This window comes from Uranotaenia lowii, chromosome 3, assembly GCF_029784155.1.
Source record: "Uranotaenia lowii strain MFRU-FL chromosome 3, ASM2978415v1, whole genome shotgun sequence".
Taxonomy (NCBI): domain Eukaryota; kingdom Metazoa; phylum Arthropoda; class Insecta; order Diptera; family Culicidae; genus Uranotaenia; species Uranotaenia lowii.
Window position 1 is genome coordinate 302,133,056 of NC_073693.1, and position 26,884 is coordinate 302,159,939.

General features: G+C 34.4%; 1 protein-coding gene across 2 annotated transcripts in view; it reads right to left on the reverse strand.

Moving 5' to 3' along the window:
• The window catches only part of LOC129757773 (basic-leucine zipper transcription factor A-like), a 138,631-nt gene that overhangs the window by 42,332 nt on the left and 69,415 nt on the right, over positions 1-26,884 (reverse strand). For both annotated transcript variants that reach the window (XM_055755072.1, XM_055755070.1), the window contains exon 4: positions 5,867-5,986. In XM_055755072.1, the coding sequence (XP_055611047.1) occupies positions 5,867-5,986 (120 nt within the window). The remainder of the gene's footprint in view (positions 1-5,866; positions 5,987-26,884) is intronic.

Sequence of the window (26,884 nt, forward strand, 5' to 3'; positions counted from 1 at the left end):
TTTTCTTCGGCGTACTCCTGTGTGGGGCCCCTATTTTTTTCATTTAATATAAAGATATACACTATAGCAGTTTGTAAACAAAAAAATCTTGATTATTAATTCTAAAAAAAGCTAAATTTCTGCCTCATTAAATACAAAATATAACTGCAGATCGTAAATTTAAACTCAAGAGAACAATTCTGATAAAATATTCATCATCACATCGCAGTTTCAATTGATAAAGTCGAAGTCAAAATTGATATACGAAATTCTCTTTAGAAATATGTATATTTGTGAACCACTTAAATACAATTCAGAGTTCAAGTCTAAAATAATTGTGCAGAAAAAAAAATTAAAAAAATATTTTCATCAGCATTTAAAATTCAAAATTTGAATTGAATAATCTCAATTAAAATTCCGAAAACGAATAAAAAATTTGTTCTGATAGAGATTCAAAATCTAAAAAAATACCATAAATTGATGTCAGTTTTTCAAGCAAAATTCAGTATTGAAGAGCACAATCTCAATTACGTTCGATGGAATGATTCGAATTCGAAATTTTAACTGAAGAAATTTAAAGCTCGACCAAATTGAAAGAACAATGAGAATTTTTATTTCCTCTAAATCAACATTAGAATATAGAACATAATTCCAACATAAGTATTCAAATCAAATTCAGTTAAAGTATAAAAAAAGACTTAAAAATAAAACAGAATTCAACAATAAAGAGTTTTAAATGAAAATCCAGTGCCTGAGCAAGGTTCAGTCCCCCAGATGAAAATCAAAAACATAAAATCAAGATTCAAATTAAGAGCATTTTTTGTCATTTGTTTATTAAAAATGGCTTAAACTTTAGGAAAAATAATGAGCATTTTAAAATTCAACCAAATCATTGATTTTGTCTCTGAAAAAATAAGCAGAATCAAACTTCAAAACTTGGAAATCGAATGTCGGCATGTATTAATTGGAAAATTGAAAAAATATTAGACCGTTTTAGTTTAAAGTTATCAGATTATCAATATCTCAGGATCAAGCTCCGTAATTGATTTTTTTTTTTAATGTCAATAAGAAGGATTATTGATTAAATGCATTTGCAAAACTGTGAAATTTAAAATTTATCTCATAATAGTTGAAAAAACATTCTTTTAAAATCAAAGGATTTTTTATTGTTGCCTCATAAAAATTTTTATTTGTAAATATTTAATGCTTTGTTGAATGTTAGATGGTTTAAAACGTTACTTTACCATTTTTCTATTGGCTTTACCCATAAGAGGCCTCACGAACCAAAGGCAGAAAATTGCAAACAGTTCAGAGAAGTCTGGAATCAGGATCTTGTGCGCAACTAAGAAGTTTTCTCTAAGCTTTATTTTTGCATGTTTAAAAAAGACACGCAGTTCTTGATTTTAAAACCGTTATAAAATTAGATGACAGTTCTTGATCAAGATGTCAAAACAGGACACGCTCAGGCTTGATTGCACATATTTGAATAGGAATTCTCAAGATGGTGGCTTCCACTTTTGTTTTCAAAGCTATAAATAAGGTTTTCTGTGAACGTCGACTTCTATTCGTTTAGCCCTTTCAAGTGATTTTTGATCGTTGAAATTTTTCTGAAGTTAACCGGAAGCCGCCATCTTTGATTTCAAGAGAACGTCAGAAAACAAAATTTGACTTCTTCTAGTTCAGCCCTTTCACCCAATATCTATATTGCATGGGTTTCATGCGAGTATCAATCGTTTACAAAATTTTAAAGTTCAACAGAAGCCGCCATTTTGGATTTCAAGATGCCGTCAGAGAGCGAGTTTTGACTTTTTCTAGTTTAGCCCTATCACCCAATACCCATATTCTGGGGCTTTCATGTGATATTTTTAGTCAGAAATAAGGAACTCATCCTGCGCATGTAATTGGTCGTCATTCGAGAGAAACGTTCAATTTTTGCAATTTATATGGCTCTCATAAAACCGTTATAAAACTTAACAGCCATTAAATGACCATTATATAGCCTTTAAGCATTGAATTAACTAACGCCATGATTATTGCAAAATCGAAGGGCACTTAATAACGTCATGTTGGCGGATTTACAATGTCAAGTATTAGTTTAAGAAAACTTAAGTTACCAAAATTTCACAGCATTATGATTTTATCGAAGATCAAAAATTAGTCATGATGACGGTTCTAAAACAAATGTATAGAATGCGCTTTAGATTTTCATGAAGATTAAATGCTATCGCTCAAACGCAGTTTTGCTGACCATAATGAAGCTAAAATTTTTACTTGGGAAGATCACTTGTGTATCCCAAAAAGGTCGAACAGAAAATCAAATTTAACACATTTGCATCAGCCAAAAATGAGGAATAATCAATCACATTTTTTTAGATACTTAGAGAAGTCTTGCTTGCAATAGAAATAGAAAAATTTACTTCTAGACATTTTACTGTGTAACTGTGAACTGCCAGTGTGTGCCAGGCCCGTGCAAAGGACCCGGAGGGGGTTTCGAAATTCAAATTTAGCTGAAAATAATAACAACACCAAAATTACACAATAAATAACGAAAAAAAATTTTTACAACATTTTATTACTAATGATTATCACACAAAATCAGAAAATTGAAAATTCTACTGATAAATGAAAATTTTTCAAAATTTATCATAATGATAATTGCAATCAATGTAATATTGGTAAAAAAATGGTGTTTCTTTTTCTGAACTAGAAACTTGCATCGAAATAAATTTTATGCAGTCTAGTTTTCAAATATGGAATAAATATTTCCGAAACACAGATTTTATAAAAAAAATATTATTATTATTCATTTCAATTAACATTATTTTCTTCATTTCAAATTGAATGGTTGTTTGAAAAGTTTAATGTAGTATTTTGAATTAAAAAAATTATCCTGATTTAAAATATGTGAATGATGATGAGTGAATTTGATTTGATAAAATGAAAAAAAATATGAAATTAATTTGATAAATAGAAGAAAGCACAAGACAAATACAAATTTAGTTAACACTGCCCATTAAAATTGATCTTCAAAAAACCAATAATTTTTCAAAAAAAAAAATTATCATTAATTCATAATCATCATGATTGGTTTTGAAAACATGATTTAATAAAAAATATAAAAATAATAATTATAAAAATAAATTAATAATCAATCTATTTTCAATCGCTGTTAAAGTTCAAAACTTCAAGCTCTGAAGATTTTGTCACTATCAATTGAAATATTGGGTCGGGAAAGAACAGAAGCTAGAAACTATGTTATTCTTATCAAAAATTTAGATTCAAAGGCATATGGTTTCAGAACACAGAAACTAGGAATTGAAAAACGAATACAAAAATTTTCAAAATATTCATAAAACATTCAAAACTTTGACTTAAAAATACGGTAAGTTCAATTGAAAATTCAAACAAATATAAAGAAGGAAAGATAAGTTTTTAAGAAGGATATTTTTCCAATGAATACGTTTATGGTCAACGTTTCCAAGGTTTATTTGGTAGATTCAAACGTCTTGAACTCGAATCTTTTGTCAAATTTGGTCTATCATCTTAAGTTTTTGTTCATATCATATTGATAAGATTTTAAAAGAATAAGTTTTGAGTGAAATCATTCATTGACAACTGATTAATTAACAAATCTACATTTAAGAAAAACTCTGATTCTGAGTTTGTTTATTATACTTCATTCAATTAAGGAATATTATTTTGATGATGATGCTGATTATGCATGATCTGAAAAGTAAAATTCTACAGTTTTTACAAATTTAGAAAGATATCATTACAAGTATTTCTGACATAACTGCAGAAACCTTAAAGAACATAATTTCATTTATCAATTTTGTTGGTACTGAATAGATTTTTATTTTTAAATAATCTTAAATTCAATTTGGTTAGAAACTTGTATAACTTTTTTCGCGAAACTCAAAATAACTAGAAGTATTGGGAAAAGTGTTGAATTTTCTTATGTGATTTAAATCAATTTTCAAAAAAAAATTCAATAACACATGCTCTAAGAAATATCTTCAGATTCAAGGCACCCAAATTAGTCAAAATATGCTTTTAAATTCTTTGCACCTCGGAAGAACGTAATTAGGTGGCCTTGTGTAATTCATCAAAATTATTTTGAATGTGATATTGAAAATTTAAAAGAACAAGAAACACAAATAAAATTGAGATTGAAATTGAATTTTTTAACAATATTTTATATCAGCATACAACTTGTAATGACATTTTTTTTAAATCAAAAATTTTAGTTATAAAGTACAGGATGCTAAGTTTAAGATTTTTTGTTTGCTTATTCTGATGACCAGCATTAGTGGCAAACGCCTGTTACAAACCTTCCAGCTTGTTGATGTATAAAATTAGTATTCGATGAATTAATTTTGAGGAATTTGAACACTTCTTAATCAATACCTAAAGACGAGTCAGGGTTTTTGTATGTCAGGTTTAGATTTTAATTATAATTTATTGTTAAAAATAAGTTTCAATTCGTGCACGTCATATAGTGTCGCGAAACGAAATGTCTCGAGCCTTGAGTAAATTCAAACTTAATTCTGTCCGAGACAAGCCAAATTTCTGACTTGCTTGCTAAGACTTGTGTGTAAACACCTTTTACAATCAAGTAGTTTCTCGTTACTACGGTGAGAATTTTAATTGGAAAAATTTTTACAGAGAGAACCGCTGACCTCTATAGGGTCACTACATAACTTTGTATGGAGAAAAAAAAAGTATTAGATTATTTATTGGTTTCATTTTGTTTGATAGGCCAGTAAAATTGAACCTGAAAACAATACAGATAATTTCTATAATTCTTCCAAAAACCAAAATCATTCATGATTTTGAAAATAAATATCAAATCATTATTTATTTCTTTGAAATTAAAAAATAACTGGCAATAAGAGAAGAACTAGTTTCAGTATTGAATTTATAAGCAAATCGAAAATTAGTTAATTTCAGTGAATCCATCATTTTTTAACATTAAAGATGATAGTTTAAAGTAAATTTACAAATGTAAGTGTACGCCGTGATTAATTGCTTTGACTTTAGATTCATCGTCGGAATTAGCAATAAAATTTTCGATTATTTTCAAATGTCAACCAGTAATGCTGAAATTTCTGCTTATTTGGTATAAAGATCCCAATTCAGCCTCGATCGCGAGAAAAATCTAAATTTAAAAATTTCCAATCAGTCTGTGAGTAGGTAAAATTTTTGAAGAATGAAAGATTTATTGAAGATGAACGAGATTGTTGATAGCAAACTAGACAATCTATAATCGTCGAGTTTGTTTTCAAAAGTTTACTCCTATATTATACATTTCAGATGTTTACTCTAATTTTCGAAATCTGAAGTATCTTTTCACACGACTTGAAATCTACTGAATCCACTGAATTAAAGATTTTGTGCGCAAGTAAAATTAAACCTTTAACCAATAAAATAAGTGTTTGGTTAACTTTTTCCCTAGCATTATGGTAAAACCAGCAAGCCAACATGCTTAATTGTTCCTGGAACAAAATTATTATAGAGTTAATTACACCTATTGAATAACATGGCTTGTGTTTGTTTTTGTAAACGATTTATTTCAAAGTATGATACTAATAAACATACAAACGACGGCGCACAGAATGGGAAAAAAGGTCTTTAATTTCCCACCGGATTCAAGTGGATGAAGCGGTAATGAAACATAATTGAAATTTGTTATGAATTAATACACTCCCCGTTGCTGGCTGATGGCTGCTGCTGAGCTTATACACCCAGCACGTTAGTTGGAAGCCCCACACATGAACGAACACTTCCGTCCCACCAGCCACTCCCCTTAAAAACCACCACTCCCACCATTCACAATTTCCTGCTTCACATGTCGGACTAGTTAGTTGGTAGGACAACATAGGCATACCTTAGTAACTGTGGCCGTCGGAGCAGCAGAATACTCATAATGAGCTGGTGCCGCAGCATAGGTGGCCACCTTCAGAGCCGTGGAGCCGGGGATCGCATAGTTCAGCTTATGGTACAGAGCCTGCAACGAGAAGATGGGAAAAAACCGTGGGATGGTGAGTTGAGGCGGGTTTCGTTAAAAATGGGTTTGTTCTTCCAATTAGATTGCAATGGATGGAGGAAAAAAAGATTCAAGCAGAGAGAAATGATTTTTAAAGTCGGTAGGAAAAATGAAAAAATCACTTTCTTTTTCTCTCTCACATTACATTCAAACAAGACAACGGTTTATGAAACCTCTACGTAGAGGTTTTTTTTTCATTCTCAGGGATTTTTATATGGAAAAATGCATGTTTATATAAACGTTTGAAAATCTGTAGGAATTTCTCACAAAATTTATGGAATTTCTAAAAACAATAGCGCTTACAATTATTTTCTACATGCTTAATTAAATAAAAGATTATGGAATAAGATGGTGGTTTTCAGATTTGGTTTCCGATAAAGTGTCTTCAGAGGTGAGAGGCTTGTTCTTAGCTTTTCCAGCTTCATTCATATTTTTCACCTCAAATTCTAAATGCTTGAATCTAAACTTGAACTCTAGGCTGATCTAGATTGGAAATGTTATGAAATTCAACTTGGGATTTTGACTTGGGGCGCTCACCTCCTTGACCTCGATATATCTGGTTGTAAATTATGTAATGTAAAAAATTTTTTTTTTTTAAATTCTGTGTAAAAACGTAAACATCAATTTTGAAATCTAGTTTCTGATCCGGAATTTCTATTTCATTTTGAGTCTCTGTGGCCTAGACGGTAATCGCAATCACAGGTTTTTTGAAGACATGAGTTCGATACCCATTTCGCTGCTAATTTTATTATTTTGCCAAATTAATGGAACTGTCAAAATTATAGCAGGCAGAACTCCGGATTGAAAGCAATATCGAAATTAGAGATGTACCGAATATTCGGTTGGCCGAATATTCGGCGCTGAATACCGCTAAAAAACCGTTAAGCCGAATATTCGGCTCACCGAATAGCTGAGCTAAGTATTCGGCCGAATAGGCCGAATAGGCCGAATATTTATTTTTGAAATCCATACAATAACATGAAGGTAAAATTTTTCAAATGAATTTGGATAATTTGTAGAATAGCCAAAAGTAATGTTGAAAACGCTACACAATCATCAAAAACTTATGGTTTCAGTTAAGCATCTTAGGTGTAACCGTGTATCTTTTACTGTAGATCGTACAGGAGAATGCTGATAAATGTTGCTTTATACTTTGATTATAATTTATTCTAGATTTTTTTGAAATACCCAGGCTTGCCCATAATCCAATAAAGAATTCAAGATTAGTCAAATCTGGCCAGGATGCTCAGATATTGTTCAAAACTTCCCGGATTTTGTCCGGCTTTATTAAAATAATTTGCTAAATAAAATAAAGAATTCTAATTTTTCTTTAAAAATTACAAGATTTTATCTTCAAAAACGATTTTTAAACATTTCCAAAATGAGTATCAATTTTTGTTTAATCCATACGATCCGATTTTAAGACTGCTCCTGCTATTTAATGAAAATATTTAATTTCAAGTTATTTTCTTTTTTTTTTTCCTATTGTATGTTTTTGGCCTTGATTTTGATAACATTTGCCGTTTTTTTTTAGTTTTTTTTTTCTAAAATTGTCCTGATTTGCCCACTGCTAAAAATCATCGTACTTTTTAACAACTTTTTTGAAGATATCTTGCTCAAATTCGACTTTCATCTAATTCGATATCAAATAAGCAATTTCATATTGCTTGGCACTAGTTTCGACGTGTTTTTTGCCAGATTTCAGAGAAACCCATCTCTTTGGTGATAGACGCCCTTGAAGCGACAAGTCATCTGATGTCATTTCAGTTATTGGTGATTTTTTTAAATCAGAGAGACCCCTACTTGAACAAGATATTGTAATACATCATCTGGTTGAAAATAATCGACTAAAAAACAAGAAAAGCAATAAGGTGAAAGAAATAGAAGGAAATTTAAATTATCGCTTTTGAATTTTCATTAAAACCCCAACAGTATATTTGACCGAATATTCGGCCGAATATTCGTTTGGCCGAATATTCGTTTGGCCGAATAGTTGAAAAGGTCAATATTCGGTATTCGGCCGTTCGCCGAATACCACTATTCGGTACATCTCTAATCGAAATGCTATGGTCAAAATGATAAAATTTCGATTTTTTTTTGACGTAGAATTACGTCTTACGGCTACACTATAGGGGGACAAATTGAAATTTGCGAACAGATCTCGCGTCACGAAAACTTTCCATTTCACGGACATCCTATCTAAAGGATTATGACGTCATCACCAACGCCTGCTTTGATGGGTTTTTGTTTTTCCCTACCTACTAAAGGTATAAAACAAAGAGCTCTTTGGTCGACTCGGTTTCTTTCTCTGTTTGTCGTCGAACTGAGCAGACGTTTGCTGCGCTTCGATCTGAGTGTGGACCCCACCAGTGGTAATCCGACTCAGATATCGATTTGCAGCAGGGTTGCCAACATTTTTTTTTCAAAAATCAGGCTACGTTAAACCTCGGAAATTTCGCTCAAAGTGATGATCTTTTTTTTTTGGTCATCGCTCTACATTTTCACGCTAATATGTGTTGTGAGAGTACTTGGTTGAATAATTCTACTCTGCATCAAGCAATCGAAACATTCCATTTAAATCCCTTTTTTAAATAAAAATGGACGGGAATTTTTCGATTGCTTTGATTCAGCCACATTTTCACTTTTCACTTCAGCTATGGTACCTACTCCAGTTTCTTACAACTCATTTTTCATGACATTCGCAAAAATCAGGCAAAATCAGGCATATTTTAAAAAATCAGGGAAACTCAATGGCTTATCAGGTTGTCAGGTATAGCCTCAAAAAATCAGGCAACGCCTGAAAAATCAGGCATATTGGCATCTCTGATTTGCAGTAGTTCAGTGGCAACCGTGAACCAGTGGCAGCGATGACGGGCAGCAGTGATGACGGGCGGCAGCGTTGACAGCCAGCGGCGGAGGCGTCCAGTGGATCCTATAGGTCATCGCAAGTGGCGTTGTTTGTCAAATTCTGTCACATAGTCGAATAATGTTGCATAATCAAATTTTGTCACATGATCCGATTATGTTGCATGGTCGGTTTATGTCACATGGTTCGATTATGTTGCATGGTCGAATTATGTCACATGGTCCGATTATGTTGCATGATCGGATTATGTTGCATGATCCGATTATGTCACACGGTCCGAATATGTTGCATGATCGGATTTTGTTGCATGGTCGGACTATGTCACATGGTCCGATTATGTCACATGGTCCGATTATGTCACATGGTCGATTATGTTGCATGACCCGATTATGTCACATGTTCCGATTATGTTGCATGACCCGATTATGTCACATGGTCTGATTATGTTGCATGATCGGATTATGTCACATGGTCGATTATGTTGCATGTTCGGATTATGTCACATAGTCCGATTATGTTGCATGGCCGGATTATGTCTTATGATCCAATTATGTTGCATGACCGGATTAGTTCACATGGTCCGGTTATGTTGCATAATCCGATTATGTCACATGGTCCGATTATGTTGCATGGTCGATTATGTTGCATGGTTGGATTATGTCACATGGTCGGATTATGTCGCATGGTCCGATTATGTTGCATGATCCGATTATGTTGCATGATCGGATTATGTCACATGGTCAATTTATGTCACATGGTCGATTGTGTTGCATGGTCGGATTGTCACATGGTCGATTACGTTGCATGATCGGATTGTGTCACATGGTCGGATTATGTCACATGGTCGAGATTATATTGCATATTCAGATTGTGTTGCATGGTCCGATTATGTCACATGGACTGCTTGCTCAGATTATTTCTGGTGATAAGTTTATGTCACATGGTTGAATTCTGTTATATGCTTGAAATTTGTCAGTCATATATTGCCATTTTTACACTGTCATATGTTGGTCAGTTCGGAAAAAACACCATAAGTTCTATTATTGAAGAAAAGAATTGCGTAATTCTACGTTTAGCGGTCGTAGCTTAATTACTACCTCTTCCACTTTTTATTCCGATTTTCTAGTTTTGATTTCTTTTCATAGATTTGTAGTAGTTTATTTTTTCCCTCGGGGGCCCCCGCAACCGGGAGGCCCGGGGCAATTGCCTCTTTTGCCCCCCCCCCCCCCCCTTAATCCGGCGGTTCAGTTTTCTTAGAATTCCATTAATAAAACATCCTTATCAAATTTTGTAGCACTATCAGTATGAATTCCTTTCTGATTTTTTCAATGAGGAATAACTCCGAAAACATGTTTAATTTACTGTTTGTTAAATACTCTTCAGATAATTACCCAAATCTTCGAGTATTTTGATGGTAAAAATTCATGAGAACCACTGAAATTTTAAAAATAGTTCAAAACTTTTAAGGAATTATTTTGAAGATGTGAAACATGAAAAAAAATCACAAATAAAAAGGTATAAAAGTCATATTAAAAAATTATAAAATATAAAGCATAAATAACTTTTCCTTGTATAAAATGAAAATTAAGAGTTTTTATTGTCAAATCAATCATACAGAGAAAAATGATAGTTGAGAAATAAACTGAATTACAAAATTTTGATCAGTATTTGCGAAATTATTGAAAAATTCTCATCTAACATAAAAATTTTATTATTGACGCGTTGAATAATGAAAAGTTAAGAAAAAGTAATCAGCACCAGAGCGTTGTTAAGTCAATCTGTTTTGATTTTATTTTATTTGTATTGTTATTTTGAGATGATTTTAGATTCAATGAACCTTTAAGGGGACGAGATATTTCTCAGGAATCGGTAAGAAAATTTTAATGCAGGGAACTACTTACCGAGCTATTGAAATTTTTCAAATTTTTACGGTATAAATAAAAAAAAAAACAGAAATTTCAAATGAAATATAAAAATAATAAGGTATTTTCAGTGGAACTATCATTGTTGATCAATTTTAGTAAGTTTCAAAGCCCTAAAATGTTAAAAACAGACATCTCGCCAGGTGTTTTGAAAATTGAATTACTGTGCACCGTTGCTTATTTCTACATTAAATTGACCAAATATGCAGATTTCGTATTCTTGAGCTAATCGAAAGATCGTTTTTCATTTCTAATAAAATTTTTGGTAAATAAATTTGTATTTTTTGAGAAGTTGTGCGCAGTGCAACGAAAAGCGTTAATTAAAAATCGATATACCTCACATTTGGTCACAATATGTTGAAAGACAATGGTTTAGTTCTCAAATTGGTCACCCTATCCAATCCAATCTTTCAAATAGCTTCATCGCAATTGATTAGAAACAAATTGTAATTGAACAGAAATAACAAAAATTTCAAATTATTATTACAAGAATTTTTTTATGTTATATTTAGTTATAAAATCAATGCTTAAAACTTTACAGGAACTTTCAAAATAACCAGCTGTGTTCTTTAAACCCAAGCACTTATATTGATTAAATAAAAGCTCTTTATCCATTTGAAAACATATCAATCTAATGTTTTTCGATACGACTTCAACAAAATGAGTTGTGTTTGCTACAAAACAAACATTTTAAGGGACCTTTAGGGTTGGTTTCTGAAGGTCACAAAAAACATAATTTTCATTGGACAATTCTTGCAAATACACCATCTGATTTTTAGCAATCTGGTTACACTGCTGGTCGCAGAGAGAACAACAAAACTGTTTTCTTACTCGACCAACGCGGGAGAAAAAAAAGGAACGAAATCGTCTTCAAAAACTTCAAAAATGGCAGACTTTTTATCATATCAAACTTCGAGTAATTTTTACGACCTTTTATATGCGTTAGTTAAAAAGGGGTCCGCAGTAACATTTTTAATTACTTGAGTTATTATTTTAAATACGATTTTATGTTTGCTGGGACTCCGAAGAATGGTTACAAAATCCTTTCACACCCCCAAACTTTGTAAAAAAATCATTTCTCATAACAAACCACGTACTTTTGAAAGTGGCGTCAACTCAAAGAGAACATTGTATAAATTTGGTTAATTTTTACAAATCATGACTCGAATTCAGATTATTTCTCCGTTGCATCATAAAAAAACTACAATATGTTAACTATAAACGAAACCAATCGAAGTGGCAGAAAACAATCACAAAAAAAACTGAGCCATTGGAGGGTACTAGGAATCAGACTTTTTCTCGATGTTAAGCAAACATAAAAATCCCGCTCAAGTATCTCATTTCGGAGCCAGTAGTGGGAAGAAAACAGAACTCAAATCAGATCCCGAAGGCCCACCCTTGACTGACAATGAGTTTTTTCTTTCACTTCTACCAAGATTGGGGGAAAACATTGAAGAAAACAGTGCTCTGGCTGGCTGGCTGGTTGAATTTGAAATTCGAATCAGCTTCGTGAACGTAAACACCCTTCTTCATGTCAAGTGAGCAAACATTATTGTTACCATTTGGGGAGTGTTAAAATCGGAATGAAATTCCGACCATTCGTGTTCGGATTCGGAAAGCAAATTCCATCGAAATGGGCGATAGGTTTTGGCGTTTTATGGTGGTACCTGCTGAGTGTTTTTTGCCCTCTCCTGTGGATTCTTTGGAAGTGTTTTCGGTATTATCGGATATTGGGTAACAAGCTGATGGCGTTCATTTTTTTTATTCTAGAGAATTTTCTCCCATTTTAATTGGATGACAGAGCAAAAAATTGAGAAACGCTTCAAAGTTAATTTTACGACGATATAGCATGAAATATTAAAAAGAATTTATGAACAACTCTTTTGCTTGTTCATCAAAATAAGAAATTGATTGAACGTGTCGGAACGAAAACCCGGATTTTCGTCTTGTTCGGATGCAATATAAGGGATTATTGCAAAAACAATCAACAGTTAAAATTAACGACCTCTTTCCTGTCATGTGATTTAAAATATGAAATCAAGAATTAATTGTCGGCTGTGTAGATCGCTCGTGTATGAATTTTCGTCTCGACTCGGTGTAAAGTAACACAATTTTTGTAAAAAAAACATTTAAAAGTTAATATGCATGACCCCTTTTTCTGTCATCTGATTCAAAACTTGGTCCAGTAATTGAATTGTCCGTTATGTAAAGCTCCTGTGTATTGAACTTCGTCTCCATCTCATGCAAAATAAAGCAATTATTTCTAAAAACCATTTAACAGTTCATATTGGTGACCTCAAATAATATAGACGACCCCTCAAATGCACAATTTTTCATCAAAAATTATACCATAACAACAACATTAAAGGGTGATACGGTCAAAATTTTGTCAAGGGAAAACGCATGTGAATCGGTGAAATCGTTTATTTAAAAAATCAAATTAAATTTCTTTTTCAAGTTTAATTAGTATAAAATTCAGGGAAAATATTCAGTTAGGCTTCCGCTTTTCAAATCTGAATTGCCGGGCCTTACGCTTAACCCCTGCCATCAGATTTTGTACAGCCACCTTGTCCACCTTCTTCGCCGCAGAAAGCCAGTTTGCCTTGAACTACTGCTCGTCCTTAGCAGTTTTTTTGGTCTTCTTTAGGTTCCGCTTGACAATAGCCCAGTATTTTTCAATTGGGCGGAGCTCTGGCGTGTTGGGAGGGTTCTTGTCCTTGGGAAACACCTGCACGTTGTTGGCGGCGTACCACTCCATGGCCTTTTTACCGTAATGGCGAGATGCCGGATCCGGCCAAAACAGTACGGAAAAACCTTGTTTCTTCAGGAAAGGCAGCAGACGTTTATTCAGACTCTCTTTCACGTAAATTTCTTGGTTGACAGTCCCGGAAGCTATGAAAATGCTGTTTTTCAAGCTACAGGTACAGATGGCTTGCCAAACCAGATATTTTCCCGCAAACTTTGACAGTTTCATGTGCTTGAAAATATCTGCTACCTTTCCCCTTTCTTTTGCCGTATAAAACTTCTGTCCCGGAAGCTGCTTGTAGTCGGATTTGACGTAGGTTTCGTCGTCCATTACCACGCAGTCAAACTTCGTCAGCATCGTCGTGTACAGCCTCCGGGATCGCGCTTTGGCCGTCGTATTATGTTTATCATCGCGATTTGAAGTCACTACCTTCTTGTAAGTCGATAGTCCGGCTCGTTTTTTTGACTCGATGCACGGTTGTAGACGATACATCCAGCTTATTTGCGGCATCTCGGAGAGAGAGAGGTTAGGGTTTCGCTTGAAACTACCGGCAACTCTCTTTGTCGTCTCAGTGGCTTCCGGTTTTCGATTTCCCCCCGATCCAGACTTCCTGGCTGTCGACAAACGTTCCCCAAACACTTTAATTACATTTGTAACGGTTGATTTGGCAACTTTTGGCGATTTTGCCAGTTTTGCGTGCGATTAGCGGATTTTCGCGATACTCGAGCAAAATTTTGATATGCTGCTCTTCTTCCTTGGACGGCATTTTGACAACTGAAGAGTGAATTCCAAAATCAAAATAGAAGCAACATTCTAAACACACACCTTCAAAATGAGGGGTGTTCGGGTTTTTTAAATGCAAAATTGAAAGAAATACGTCAAGTTGATATTGACCAAATTTTGACCGTATCACCCTGTATTGCGAATTTATTGAACCATTAAAATATGGAAGACCCATTTTTTCGACTCCCGATCCAGAATTGGACACTTGAAATCGATTGACTGTCCCTAAAAAATTCCGCGCACTAATGTTCTCTTAATCTGATGCATGATCATGACCAGTGTGACAGATAGTCGTCTCAATAATCGAAAGTTGAACCCAACACAAACTCAAAGTCTCGCATCCTTATTTTTTTACAATAAAGGTTACAAACAAAGAAACCGGGACTGAAGTAATAATTTTCAATGATTCCCAGTCAGGCTGTTAAATTTTAAAAAGGGACATTTAAAACCAAAAGTTTGATCAAGTCACGCACGACATATGTTCACTAGCTACAGCCAAAAATGTAAAATTCTAATGGGCACCCTCACATGTCGGGAAAGATGGCAACGAACATGCAGACGTTCTAACAAAACAAAAATTAGATGGATCAATATTACTCGAAAACAATCTGAGGATGGAAGATGCAAACAAGAGATACAAATCAGAATCACTCGAATCCACGAATTTGTGGTACAGGTTTATGAACTACAATCAAATTTCTCTACCAAACACTGGTACTGAGATATCGAACTAAGCATCATTAGAATTCGCACTTTGAATCGCTTACTAAGTGGCCATGACTATTCACCTTTTTATTCAGGAGTGATATATATTCGAGTCACAAAATTTACCACCGAGACCACTTCTCAGATGCATTCAATGAAATTGACGACCCTAATTTTCCCTTCAAGTCAAACCCTTTCACTTGACCGGTCTCAAGTTGAAATCAGAGCAAATCTAATTTTTAGACGTTTTTACACCAAAAGCTTTGACTTGCTAACTTGCGACACTAATTTTCGCCCCCTACGAATTAAACTCTTTTACCAAACTAATCGCAAGTTGAAATCGGAGCTTAACTAATTTTGAGCGGTACTTACGCTAAAAGCTCATACTGGCGAACTCCCGATACTAATTTTCGTCACCTACAAGTCAAAACCTTTCGCTTGAGGGTTCTCATATCGATATCAGAGCTGAACTTGTACTAGCGAACTCTCGACACTAGTTCTCGTCACCTCCAAGTCAAATCCTTCCACATTATCGGTCGCGAGTTGAAATCGGTGAAAATCTAATGTTTACGGTACTAACACTTGTACTAGCTACAAGTCAAACCCTTTCACTTGACCGCTGACAGGTTGAAATCAAAGCAAATCTATTTTAAAGAACTATTAACACTAGTAGCTTGTACTAGCGAACTCGTGACACTAATTTTCAGCACCTGCAAGTCAAACCCTTTCACTTAACCGGTCGCAAATTTAAGTTGAAGCAAATCTAATTTAAAGCGTTACTAACAATAGAAGCTTTTACTAGCAAACTTGCGACACTTATCTTTCATCATCTACAAGTCAAACCCTTTTACTAGACCGGTCGCCAGTTGAAATCGGAGCTGAACTAATTTTGAAAGGAAGTTACATTAGTAGCTCGTACTGGCGAACTCTCGACACTAATTTTCGTCACCTAAAAGTCAAACCCTTTCACTAGAGGGGTCTCAGCTAAATCGGAGCTAAACTTATTTCTAGCGGTACTTATACCAGTAGCTTGTAGTAGCGAACTCGTGACAATTGTTTTCTTCACCTACAATTTATACCCTTTCACAAGGAGGTCTCATATTTAAATCGAAGCTGAACTTATTTCTAACTGTTATTACACAAGCAGCTTGTACTAGCGAACTCGCGACTCTAATTTCTGTCACCTTCAAGTGAAACCATCATTTGACTGGTCGCAAGTTGAAATTGGACAACTCAAATTTTAAGCGATACTTACACTAGAAGCTGGTACTAGCGAACTCGTGACGCTAATTTTTGTCACCAACAAGTGAAACTTTTCCACTTGACCGGTAGCAAGTTGAAATCAAAGCAAATCTAATTTAAAATTAACATTAGTAGCTTGTATTAGCGAACTCTCCTACAAGTCATACCTTTTCACTTGAGAGGGCCGCATGTTGTAGTCGAAGCTTAACTCACTTTGAGCGGTATTTACACTTGAACTTGTAATAGCGATCTCGTTACACTAATTTCCATCATCTACAAGTCAAACCCTTTCGTCACTCAAACGGTGGCAAATTGAAAGCGAAGCAAATTTCATTTCAAGCGGTACTTACATTAGAAGCTTGTTCTAGCGAACTTGCGACACTAATTTTCGTCATCTACAAGTAAAACCCTTTCACTTGTTCGGTGAATTGTTGAAATCAGAGCAAATCTATTTTGAAGTACTATTAACACTAGTAGCTTGTACTAGCAAACTTGCGATACTAATTTTCGTCTCCTTGAAGTCGAACCCTTTCATTAGAGGGATCGCATGGTGAGATCGGAGCTAAACAAATTTCAAGCGGTACTAACACCAGTTGCTTATACTAGCGAACTCGTGACACTTGTTTTCGTCACCTACAATTTATACCTTTTCACTAGAGAGGACGTAAGTTGAAAATCGGAGCTAAACAAATTTCTAGCGGTGCTTACACTGGTAGCTTGTATTAGCAAACTCGTGACACTAATTTTTGTCTCCTACAAGTCATACCCCTTAGAAAGGACCGCATGGTGAAATCGGAGCTTAACTAATTTCTAGCGGTATTTACACTAAAACTTGTAAAATCGAACTCTTGTTACTAATTTTCATCATCTACAAGCCAAGCCTTTCACATAGCCGGTCGCAAATTGGAATTGGAGCCAATATAATTTAAAGCGCTTTTAACACTAGTCGTTTGTACTAGCGAACTCGCGACACTAATTTTCGTCTCTAACAAGTCATACCCTTTCATCAGAAGAGTCGTATGGTGATATCGGAGGTAAACTAATTTCTAGCGATTTTTACACTAGTAGCTTGTACTAGCGAACTCGTGGCACTAATTTTCGTTACCCAATAGTCAAACTCTTTCACTTGAGGGGTCGCTAGTTAATATTGAAGCTCAACTGCGGAATTATTGCCGTTAATCATCCCTTGTTTTTTTTTTTTAATTTCGTGTTTAATCTCCCTAAAAACAAATCTTCGTAACAGCCGAAAAAGGGACTAAATCATATAAAATATCTCGTAGTCCTACCTATATATTCGAGAAACGAAAATGTTCGTCAATGTCCAGCAAAAACATTTTTGAACAAAACTTCAATCATTTTCTATTGAATATGGTTGGAGTGGCTTTCAAATGAATTTGAATAGATTACGACAAGATATGAATACGATAAATAGTTCCTTTACTTTGAAAGATAAAAATATGAAACCTTCGACTTTGACAAAGGATATGCTATCAGTTGAGTGAAGGTTGAACTGTGTAAGTATTGAACACTGATCACGACAACATCTTAAAAAAACAGTAAATAGTCAATATGGACGACCCCTTTGGCCGACCCCTAACTCTAAGTTGGATAATTGGAATAAAATATTTCCCTTTAAAACACCCATGTGCCACTTTTTATCTAAATACCATGCATAATATCGCCAATATTGCTAAAATATTATTTCCATTGTATGGACGACCCCCGTTTGACCCCCAATTTGAAAATCTGAGAACATTTCCAATCATTTAGAATGCTAAGGAGCACTAGACCGCTGCAAAAAAAGGCTTTTGCTCCCATTTGTTTTTTCGATGTCTTTTGGATCCCCAAGCATCACTGTAATAATTGAGGTGGTTTGGTTGATTCCTGAATGAACACAACGCGATTAATTTTTATATGGCAATTTGTATGGAAGAAGACATTTGGTGTGTAATATATCTGCCAGAAAATTCGAATAAGCTTGAAATAAAGTTTTTGTTTAATTATTGGTTTTGCCTATTCTTAAGTTTAATTTTTTGTAAACATTAGAAAAAGCTAAGTCTTCCATGAAAAATTTTATTACCATTTCAAAATAAAAAATCGTAATTCGATAAAAATTGTTTAAAATTGGGATGTTTTGCTGGCTAGAGCTTTCACAAATGTTAAGAAATGCTTTGTCAAGGTTCAATAGATTAACAAATACATTGGCTATGTAATGCAGTTTTTATTGCAGTTTTTTTAATTTTCATCCTACGATTAAACAACTTAAAAATTTGCAGTCAAAACGCTTGAAATATAGAAATATATTTTGAATTTTTTTTTGGTATATCATCGAATATCTTTTTTGGATAAAAGTAAGTTAGTTTTAAGGTTTTTTCACATGAAATGTACTGCGAGAATCAAGTCATATTTGAAATCCTAAGATATATTTTTTGGAACTTTCAGTACATCACTGGCGATTTTTGTATGAAAAATTTAGTTATTTCATACAAATTTCCATACAAAAATAAAACTCGTTGCGCCTATTCAGTACTAAATGAATCGCTTCCATAATTTGCATTGCTATTTGTGGCATTTAAAAAAAACCATAAACAATTATGGGAGGTGTAAAAATGTTAAAATTTGAAATTTTCATACACAGCTTGCAGCGGTCGATCACCTCTGCCAAATTTCAGCTTTCTTGGTCTTGAGACGGCTGAGCCTATTGAAGAAAACAAACGTCAATACAGTTGAAATCCGAAGTTTTTGCGCTGTTGGTTGGCGACCTTTTGAACCAGCGACGACGAAACATGGCATATTAATTTTGAGATGAGATGAAGGATATGCATACAATAAATCAAATTTAATAGAAATAAAATAAAATAAAAGTGGTATTCGACAACACTGAAGATGCATAAATTTAAATTAATATCTATGGCACCGTTTGTTATTTTGGCACTCTAAGCAAAAAAACAAAACGAAGTCAACCATTGATCTATTCTTGTGAGTGACAGACGTGTCTGAGTAGACTGAGTCGATTTGGGGTCATTTTTGAAGTTCTCTAACCCTGGGGTCTAAAAAGCTTCGTTTTGATTCAAAACTCATCCATGATTTGTTGCAGAATTTTGAGGTTACGTTGACATGAGTTTATAAAAACTTTTAGGTTACTATGAAAAAATTGAATATTTTGTACTGAAAAATCAATATCATTTTTGTTTCTTCTGTGGAACTGAGCCTGCTGATGGATTTTGTACCATTTTGAAATTTTTTAAAGGGAATTTTCGACAAAGACCTCAACTTCGTATATAATTGGACAAAAAAGTTATGAGCTGTTTAAGAGGAGTATGTTTTTTGGCATAAAAAACAATAAATTCAATTGACATCACTGCTCGTGCCCCGCAAAGCATTGCATGAAAATAAATCAAGCAATACCCCGGTCTAGGTCAGGCAACTAAAAATTTTGCTGCAGCATTTTTTTATTTCGACAAAAAAATGAGCACTTTTTGAAAAAAAATTGTAATCATTTATGATAAAAATTTGTGCCGGAACCAAACAAAATCAACAAAGCTGTTGTTTCAAAGATGAGGCATAATCAGTTTAGTAAAACTTGTAAACTTATCCAATGCAAAACTCGCTCAATGACTTAAAAAAAAGTTTTAAAAATGGTCATTCTAATGAAACAAAATTAGTTGCCTGCTCACTGGTCGGTGATTAAATTGGATAATTTTGACATTTGAGCGCTTTTTTGTTTTTTTTCTTTTATTTTTCACCTCTGGACCCCGGTAGGCACTAAGCAGTGATGTCAATTGAATTTATTGTTATTCATTGCCAAAAGACGTACCCCTCTTAAACAGCAGATAACTTTTTTGTCTAATAAGATAGAAAAATATTGTTTTCGACAAAGTTTGGCAAAAAATCCATTTGAAGGCTCGAAGAAAAAAAAAAATGATATAGATAAAATATTCAATTTCCCAAATTTTGTAATAATTCATGGATGAGTTTTGAACCAGAAGGAAGCTTTTTAGATTGCAGGGTTTGAGGAATTCAAAAATGACTTCAAATCGACTCAGTCTAGTATCTAATTTAATCTCTGAATTGAGATTCGCTAGAATTGTGGTAGGTAGAATAAGAACAAAGAGCGCAGTTTGTCAAGGCTGCTGCTACGAAAAAAAATGTTTCGGATTCGGCCCCTGAAAAAAGACGGATTGGCACAGGAAGTGCAGATTTTCAAGGCTGCTACTGATTGTTTGTTTTGGTTTGGCCTTCCGGTGGATAAAGACGGAATTTGCTCAGCAAGCCTAGATTTTAAGGCTGCTGCTGATTGTTTGTTTTGATTTCGCCTTTCGGTTAATAAAGTTAGAATTGGCTTAGGAAGCGCAGATTTTTAAGACTGCTGCTGCTGATTGTTTGCTTTGATTTCAAAAAGATGGAATTGACTTAGAAGCGTGGGGTTTAAGGATGTTGCTGCTGATTGTTTGTTGTGATTTGGCCTCCCGGTGGAAAAAAAACGGATTTACTTAGGAAGCGCAGACTTTTAGGGCTGCTACTGCTGATTGTTTGTTTTGATTTGGTCTCCCAGTGGAAAAGGCGAAATGGGCTTAGGAAGCACTGATTTTTAAAGCAGCTTCTGCTTTTGGATTCGATTTGGTCTTCCGGTGGAAAATTGCGGGCTGATTCAGGAAGAGCAAATTTTCAAGGCTGCGTTTGTGGACTCGGCCTTCTGATGAAAAAAGATTGATTGACTAAGAAACGCAGATTTCAAAGGCTGCTGCTGCTGATTGTTTGTTTTAACTTGATTTCCCAGGGGGGAAAAACCAATTGGCTAGGGAAGTGCAGATTTTCAAGGCTGCGGTCTTGGATTGTTAGTTTAAAATTGGCCTCCCGGTGGAAAAAGAGGGATTGGCATAGGAAGCGCAGATTGTTAAGGCTGCTGCTTCTGATTGTTTGTTTTGATTTGGCCTTCGGGTGGATTAACACGGAATTGGCTTAGAAAGCGCAGATTTTCAAGGCTACGGTTGTGGATTGTTTGTTTCGATTTTTCCTTCCGGTGGAAAAATACGGATTTGATTAGAAAGCGCAGATTTCAAGGTTGCTGCTGCTGTTTGTTTGTTTTGATTTGGCCATCTGGTGAAAAAAGATTGATTGGCATAAGAAGCGCTACTGATTGTTTGTTGTGATTTGGTCTTCCAGTGGATAAAACGGATTGGCTTAAGAAACTCAGATTTATAAGACAGTTTCTGCTGATTGTTTGATTTGGCATTCCGGTGGAAAATTGTAGGTTGACTTAGGAAGCGCAAATTTTTAAGGCAGCTTCTGCTGATTGTTTGTTTGATTTGCTCTTTCGGTGAAAAAATATGGATTTGCTTAGGAAGCGTAGATTTCAAGGTTGCTGGTGCTGATTCTTTATTTAGATTTGGTCTCTCGGTAGATAAAGATGAAATTGACTTAAGAAGCGCAGATTTTCAGGGCTGCTGCTGCTGATTGTTTGTTTTGCTCTGGCCTTCCGGTGGAAAATTGCGCATTGGCTTTGAAAGCGCAGATTTTGAAAACTGCTACTGCTGATTGTTTGTTTTGGTTTGACCTCCCGGTGGAAACAGACAGAATTGACTTAGGAAGCGCAGATTTTTAAGATTGTCACTGATTTTGATTTGGTCTTCCGGTGGAAAAAGACGGAATGGTTTAGGAAGCGCAGTTTTCAAGGCTGTTGCTGCTGATTAATTTCTTTGATTTGGCCTTAAAGAGGATTGTTATTTTGGGAACACTTGGCAAAACAAACAAAACAAAGGCAGAGTCATTTATCTATTCTTGTGAGCGACAGACGTGTCTGAGTGAATCTCTGAATTAAGATCCGTAAGAATCGAAAAACCACGACAATCAATTCAACTAACAACTCGGAAATCGACAACTCTTCCTTTTTTGGTTCCGACAGCTGTAAGATGTTTGTTGATAGATCTATGGTCAGCATGAAATGTCGTTAGTGAATGTCGCCGTCACTGATGTTGACGAAAACTCCTATTTGGGGATACAGCGACAATATATGGATACGTAGATTCAAGTTCAGCTTGGTTGTTGGAAAATGCCAAGATATTTTATAACACAATTTATATAGAGTTGTGGACTTATTTTGGACCAGAAGACCTATTTTGGACAACCTTGTCTAGCTCTCTTAAAAAGCAACTTATCAAGAATGTTTTCAACAAATATAGTTCAAGCGCGGATACTTGATGTAATGCCCAAAATTTATCCGCCAATAGTTTCTTTTAAAGAAAGCTAGACAAGGTGGTCCAAATTTACTCCCCTGGTTTAAAATAAGTCCGTTACCCTATTATATAAGGACTTTAGTACAGGTTTATTTTTTTATGGAAATGCTTTAAATCAAAAGTGTGGTTAGAATCTTATAAATGTTTTGATTATTCCAGTGACATCGTTCAAAAATAACGACTACTGGTTAATTTTTGTGCAAAACAGTTGAAGAAAAACACCACCACATGATCCATGGGCAAATCCAGAAAACTCAAATCATTTTCTTTTGTTTTTCAAGAAAATAACAAACCCACCTTCAGAGCTCAATTATCTCTTTGACTAGAAAATACCTTCTTCTTGTGTTCCAAGATTTGAATTTGACCTGAATCTCTTACTGGATCCCAAAATAATACCTACAATAAAGCCCGGTCAGCAATGGTCAGTAGTTGAGTTCCGTTCTTTCTATTGCTCCCTACACTTGACATAGGTTTGACAGTTGATTGGTTGGTGGGACGCATTTGTTTCCGCTTCCTTTCTCCAGCTTTGTTGATGTTTGTTTGTCATCGACTTTGCGCCTTCCCGACCGACTGTCTGTTGTGTTGTTAATTTGAATGAACAAATTTTCAACACTTTCCCATTTCACGCCCTTCGGTAGTGGGGCCATTTCCCATTTTTGGAATTCCCTTTTGGGAAATCGGACTCTGGTCGTCTCTCGAGTATTTGTCTTGGTCCTGTCCGGTGTGTTTATATGCAAAGGAGTAATTTATTTTCCGATCCCTGTTTCTCACTTTGGCTGTCTCTTCTCTCGGCCAGGAAAGAAAGTTGTTTTCCAATTTCGATCTGATTGGATTATTGGTGGATGGTTTGTGAATATAAAAGGGTTTTTGTGTGTCCGTTTGTTCTGTTCCGAGTTGAAAAATGACTCGGGAAACGCTATGATTGATTGCTACAGTTTTGATTACTCAGCCCGAAAGTGAACGGATTCAGATGGATGTAAAGTTTTTTTTCCTTGTACTCGAAATCAACTAGAAGTTAATCAATCAATCAGTCAATGGACTGATTTTGCCCCTTTATTTATGCTTCTCACTTGTTGAGTTATTAGAAATTTTTGACTAATCAATTTATGCTTGATTGGTAGGGATTCAATGCTTCGATGAACTTTTAATCGTTTTTTTAATATTTAACATATTCTTAATCTCGGCGAAATTGGGAGATTTTCATTTTGAATGAATGCAAACTATCTCCAGGGAACTTTTATTTTAAGTCACTTTGGCCCAAAAACACCTACCTTCAATTTATGTTCCAATTTCCGAGAAAAAATTTCACCAAAACATTGTCCGACATAATGGCTGTTCCACCTCAACCAAAAAATAAAAGACGAACAAAGTTAAAAAATTAATTTAAATAAATGCTCGAGTTAATGATACCGTAAACGGTTTCACACATGAACTCACCCGGACTGGCTGGTTTGTTGGTTTGTTGGAGTTATTCGGTAAGGTTTTTCCCCTCTCGGTCGTATCTTTCCGAACAATTTTTCGTTTTAATTTCCATTCTTGTTTTCCGTTTGTACCTTGTATCTTTGCGCAGATATCTCTCGGTGCCCACTTGTTTCGAAATTATTTTGCCGGTTGCAAAAAAAATCCGAAACAACTGAGAGAAGTCTCTTTCAGTGTTTCAAATTAGCAAAACGAGCTGCTGCACAATTTGGTTGGAAAAAGCAAATGTGCTGGAAATTTACGGGTTGTGCGCCCGGCTGTTTTGCTTCCTCCGCCGATTGTGTGGACGGCGAACTTTCAGCTGAGAGTGGAATCAGATGAGGCGTTAAAAGATGTGTAAAATTTGCAGAAACAAAAATCAAAAGTGACTTAAAACAACGTGAAGTTTATTATTCACTAGCTGATTTTACCCGTCCTTGTTTGGATTCTCATGAAAAATAAATCAAAATGAGTCGTTTGATTTTTCGAAATTTTGGAAGCTTTATATTTATCTTAATAATAAATTTTACCCTTGTGTGACCATTTGACCATATAAATTGTGTTATCCCAACACCAAAAACATTTTTTCATCTATTGTTTTAAGGAAGCTTTAATTGAATTGGCCTTATATTTTTTATCTTCAAATGATAGAGTTATTATTTTTTTATTAACACGTTATTTGAGAGGAAATATTTCAAGTCCTACATGAAAACGGCAGCTTCGATACCGCGTATAAAACCTTAGGCTAGTAAAAAATATTTTTTGAATTTGTTTTAAAAATTTGTTAACCCAATAAAACTTTCATCACTGTACACTTTGGACAATTGAGTCTAAAATCAAAATTTTCCTCATACCAAAGTTATTTAAATTGCCGTATTTGAACTGAATTGAAACTAACTGTAGTGCAAAGAACATGAGAGTAATTGAGTATTGTATCATATAAACTTCTAAAAATGCTGATTGTTATGAGGAAAAATACGTATTTGAAAGCTTTCTGTGTTGAACCAATAATGAATTCAAATTGAGGCTTAAGTTTGAGTTTAACTAGCGAAAGTCGGAGAACTTGGTGGCAGTTTTCCAAAAAATGGCTGGAAATTTTGAGGAAAATGCGGGACGGTGGGACATTCAACAAAAATTTGGAAATGTTCCGCTTTTGAGGGACGGATGACAACCCTAATTTATGATATTATTTTAGATTTTCAATTTTTATCAGAACGAATTTTCAATTCGTTTTCGGAATTTGAACTGAGATTTTCTAATTCAAATTTAGAAATTTAAAAGTTGAAGCCACTTGTTTTTTCAAACTTTCATTCCTCCCAATAATTTGAGACTTCAACTCTGAATTATATTTTCGTGGTTCACAAGTAAATTCCTGAAGGAGAATTTGGATTTAATTTTGACTTCGACTTTTTCAACTGAAACTTTATTGTGATGATTAAGTTCGAGTTTGAATTAACGATCTGCAGTTTAATTTTCCAGAAATATAGCTAGCCTTTATAATTTTATTTTTACCAAATGTTCAGATATATCTTGAATTAAAATGAAATAAAAACTAGGGGCCTTCTAGAAATATTGCCATAGGCGTCACGACGCTCACATACACTCGTTAATGCTAAACGTGTGCATACTCGATGCTTGATATGATAATTCTTACTATATTTAGTGCAGAATATTTTGTTTTTCTTTCGAATTTTAAGGAATAAATCTCTTTTTCCTTTCAACGATCCCGTGGTGATAAGTAAAAATAGGGTCTAAACATTATGTTAAATATTTTTTCCGAAATAAAGCTCCAAAGTAATTTAGAGGAACTCAAACAGTTTCTGCCAGTACAGTTTATTACATAAAATTCCAATTTATTAGCCATATGAGCAAGGCCGAGCGAACGGGGGGGAAACTTAAAAGGTGTTTAAAAATAAGTGTTAACAAGCAAGTCAGAAATTTACTACTTAATCACCCTAGGCTTGGGACATTTCATTTTACGGCACTTTAAGATGTACACAAATTGAAACTTATTTTTAATTGTTAATTTGAAATTTCAATTTAATTGATCTTTTGTATTGAAATTCTAAATAAGACATACAAACCCCTACCTCGTCTTTAGAATAGGTTTTTATTAAAAAGTGTTATTAAACAAGAACAGAGTTTGAAACAAACCATTTAACTTCAAAATTAATTAATCGAATACTAATTTTATACATTGACAAGTTGAAAACCATGTAATGGGGAATTACCTCTCAAAATGCTCAACAGAATTATCAATTCAACTCTAAAAACTAATATCCTCTATCATATTAGGAGAGATGAGGGCATAATGGGCACCTTAAGGAAAATGCTTATTTAACCATAGAGAACAGCTGTAATATGTGAATTACATCATTGTTTCGTGTTCCGACACTCAAATAGTCTATTGTCTAATTGGATGAAACTTGAAAAAGTAGATAAAAACGTTTAAAAATGCATTTTGAAAAATTTTGCCGAAAGCTGAAAACCAGTCACTGTAGAGGCATAATGAGAAACCCCCCGAGGCAGTATGAGCACCATTAATGAAGGCATAATGAGCATTTTCTGCCGGGGAATCTAGCAGCGAGTTCGACTCGATGAAGTCAATTGAGTAATAGAGCTACAGCTCAACTTGTATCGTCTGACGATTTGGCCTATTGGTTGAGGTCGGAGAAATAATCAGTAGGCTCGAGTTCGATTCCTGGTGGAGGTGATTTTTTTTTCTTCATTTATCATTTATGATCATGATTGCACTAAACGGTGAGGCGTAGATTCATCGAACAAAGCAAAAACAAAACAATCTAGGTCTGTTTGTAGAATTCAAAGAATTAACACATGTTCATACATTATGTTTCTGGTGTTTTGTTTGACGGATGATGCTTTGATGTTATTAGCCGTATA